The sequence below is a fragment of the Piliocolobus tephrosceles genome, unplaced genomic scaffold (genome assembly GCF_002776525.5).
Source record: "Piliocolobus tephrosceles isolate RC106 unplaced genomic scaffold, ASM277652v3 unscaffolded_31059, whole genome shotgun sequence".
Classification (NCBI taxonomy): domain Eukaryota; kingdom Metazoa; phylum Chordata; class Mammalia; order Primates; family Cercopithecidae; genus Piliocolobus; species Piliocolobus tephrosceles.
The window spans coordinates 1-2,453 of NW_022314376.1; the positions used below are offsets into that span (position 1 = coordinate 1).

At 56.7% G+C, this 2,453-nt stretch overlaps 1 protein-coding gene across 1 annotated transcript; it reads left to right on the top strand.

Annotated features, from left to right (window-relative positions):
• Positions 1 to 6: 6 nt before the first annotated feature.
• LOC113222424 (cystatin-SN-like) lies at positions 7 to 2,226 on the top strand (the record flags this gene model as incomplete). Its single annotated transcript, XM_026452037.1, has 3 exons — positions 7 to 24; positions 279 to 538; positions 2,113 to 2,226. Coding segments are annotated over exons 2-3 (342 nt in total), but the record flags the coding sequence as incomplete, so codon positions are not given.
• Positions 2,227 to 2,453: the final 227 nt, after the last annotated feature.

A 2,453-nucleotide genomic window follows, 5' to 3' on the forward strand; every position in this document is an offset into this window, starting at 1 on the left:
GAGGCATGGCTCGGGGAGGCTATAGTGAGGACAGGAGTGGGGAGGAGACGGATATGGAGGAGGAGGCCTGGGAGGGGCAGGGGGAACTTAGGCAGTGTGGGAGCTTGTGGTGGTGGGGGAGTGAAAAGAGAGATGGAGAAAGAGGAGATGGGCAGAAAGAGGAGGAGTCAGGGACGTGGCATGGAGGCGGTGGGGCTGGGCTGCCAAAGCAGGATAAATGCACAGCTGCCTGCTGGTCTGGGCTCCCCACCTCAGGCTCTCAGCCTCCTCTCCTGCAGCTCCAGCTCTGTGCTCTGCCTCTGAGAAGCCCATGGCCCAGCCCCTCTGCACCCTGCTGCTCCTGCTGGCCGCCCTGGCTGGGGCCCAGGCCTGGACCCCCAAGGAGGAGGATAGGGTGATCCCAGGTGGCATGTATGACGTAGACCCCAATGATGAGTGTGTACAGCGTGCCCTTCACTTCGCCATCAGTGAGTACAACAAGGCCACCAAAGATGAGTACTACAGACGTCCACTGCGGGTGCTGCGAGCCAGAGAGCAGGTGAGTGCTGCCACCACCCGAGAGGTCCTGAGTTCCAGCCTGGTTTGTCGCGCAACTCCCAAGAGCATTCCCAGCAAATCAACATTGACACATTCGTGATCTATGCTCTGACTCTTTCAGCTTTCCCTGACTCTCCCCTGACGGCCTTCATGCCCTAGGATGCTCCGGGACCATGAGTGCAGGAGTTCAGCCCTGTCCTGTCCCCTCAGCCTCTTTTAACCTGCAGCAGCCGCTGTGTCTGTGACACGACCGTGCCATTTCCCAGGGTCCAGCAGGTGTGGGTGGAGACTGTGCTGACTCTGGCTGGGTTTGATGCTGCTCAGGATGAGACCCAGGCCATGAGGCTTATCCTTTTCCCTGAATCCTGTCCGCAGGGAACACATGGGAACCTGGCTCCCTGCTCCACAGAGCCCCGCTTCCCTCCCCAAGTCGCGCCCCTGGGCACAACCCCTTAGGGCTAGCAGCCTTCACCCTTGGTTTGGCTGGCCACCCCCTACAGCCCAGGGCAGCTGAGTCCCTGCTGGGGTCGAGCATGCCTGAGCCTGCCTCTACGAGTTGATGCAGAGTTAGACCTCAGCCAGATGAGGACAGCAGTCACCCAGCAGAGCACAGGATGGGGTCAGGTCGGGAGGGAGCTTGGCAGGGCTACTGGGCCCAAGCTTGACATGCATCCCATGGCACAGCAGCAAATAGTGATACAGGCTTTGGAGCTCCTCCACCTCCTCTTGTAAATTCAAAGGAATCCAGACCAGCCCCATTTATCCTCCTGCAGCTGTCAGCTGGGGCCCTCACCCTGCACACAAGGTGCACTCCCTGGTACAGTGGTCCCTGCTGGCCTGCACCTGCCTTTCAAGCATGACAATAACTTGGAGTGAAGCACAGGGCACTGTAGACCATCCGGCCCAGAAGCCTATTTTATACGTGGATAAACTGATACTCGAGGGATCTCAGCAGTTCCTCCTGGTTCCAAGGGACAATGTCCAGCACCCTGGTCTCAGAGTCCCTCATCCCAGGTTTCTCCACAGCTCTGCCACGTTGTGTCTGGGAGAGACCCCGTGCAGGGAAACGGTTCAACTCTAGTCTGCAACTGTAAGACACGCAGGTGTGCTGCTGACTTTAGAAAAGTAGCTGGAATCTCACACCTAAAATGGTGGCATCCGGGAGGCCCCATTGACCCAAAGTATCTCTGTGTGTGAAGCACCTCATTTCCTACTCTTAAATGAAGGAATAAATCTAGGTTAAATGGAGGGAATGAGATTTTCGGAAGTTAGCTGAAATGTCATCAGATGACAGCCTTCCTAGAAAAGATTCAGTGTTCCTTTGCCCCTGAGCCCCAGGTAGCAGAATTCAGTGAATCCTTTTACCCAGCACAGAGAAAACAATGTTTAAGAGCAGGCATGAGGCCCAGCACACTGCCGGCTGACAGCAAGAGGGGGCTTGTGTGCCTTGTGGTGACATGTGGGCAGCTCACGAAGCCCCAAGCAAGTCCAGTGACTCAGCCACAGTGAAGTGCTGTGTGTGCGTGAAACTGATGGGGAGCGCTGTCCGTGCGTCCTGTTTTCTCATGTGTGTAGGTCGTGGCCGGAACAAATGACTTCCTCGATGTAGAGTTGGGCCGAACAACATGTACCAAGTCCCAGCCCAACTTGGACACCTGTGCCTTCCAAGAAGAGCCAGAACTGCAGCAGGTACGTTCCTGATGCGGGTCCCGGGCCAGTCATGCACTGCAGAGGGGTGCGTATGTGTCAGCCTCTGCCCTACCCATGTTTGGAGGGTGTGTGTGTGTGCAGGTGGGCATGTGGGGGCCATGTATGCATGGATGTGTACATGTTCATGTACTTGTGGGGGGTGTGTGCATGCAGGTGTGCATGAGGAAAGGTGCACGTGTGTACACACATGTGCCAGTGTGTGCAGG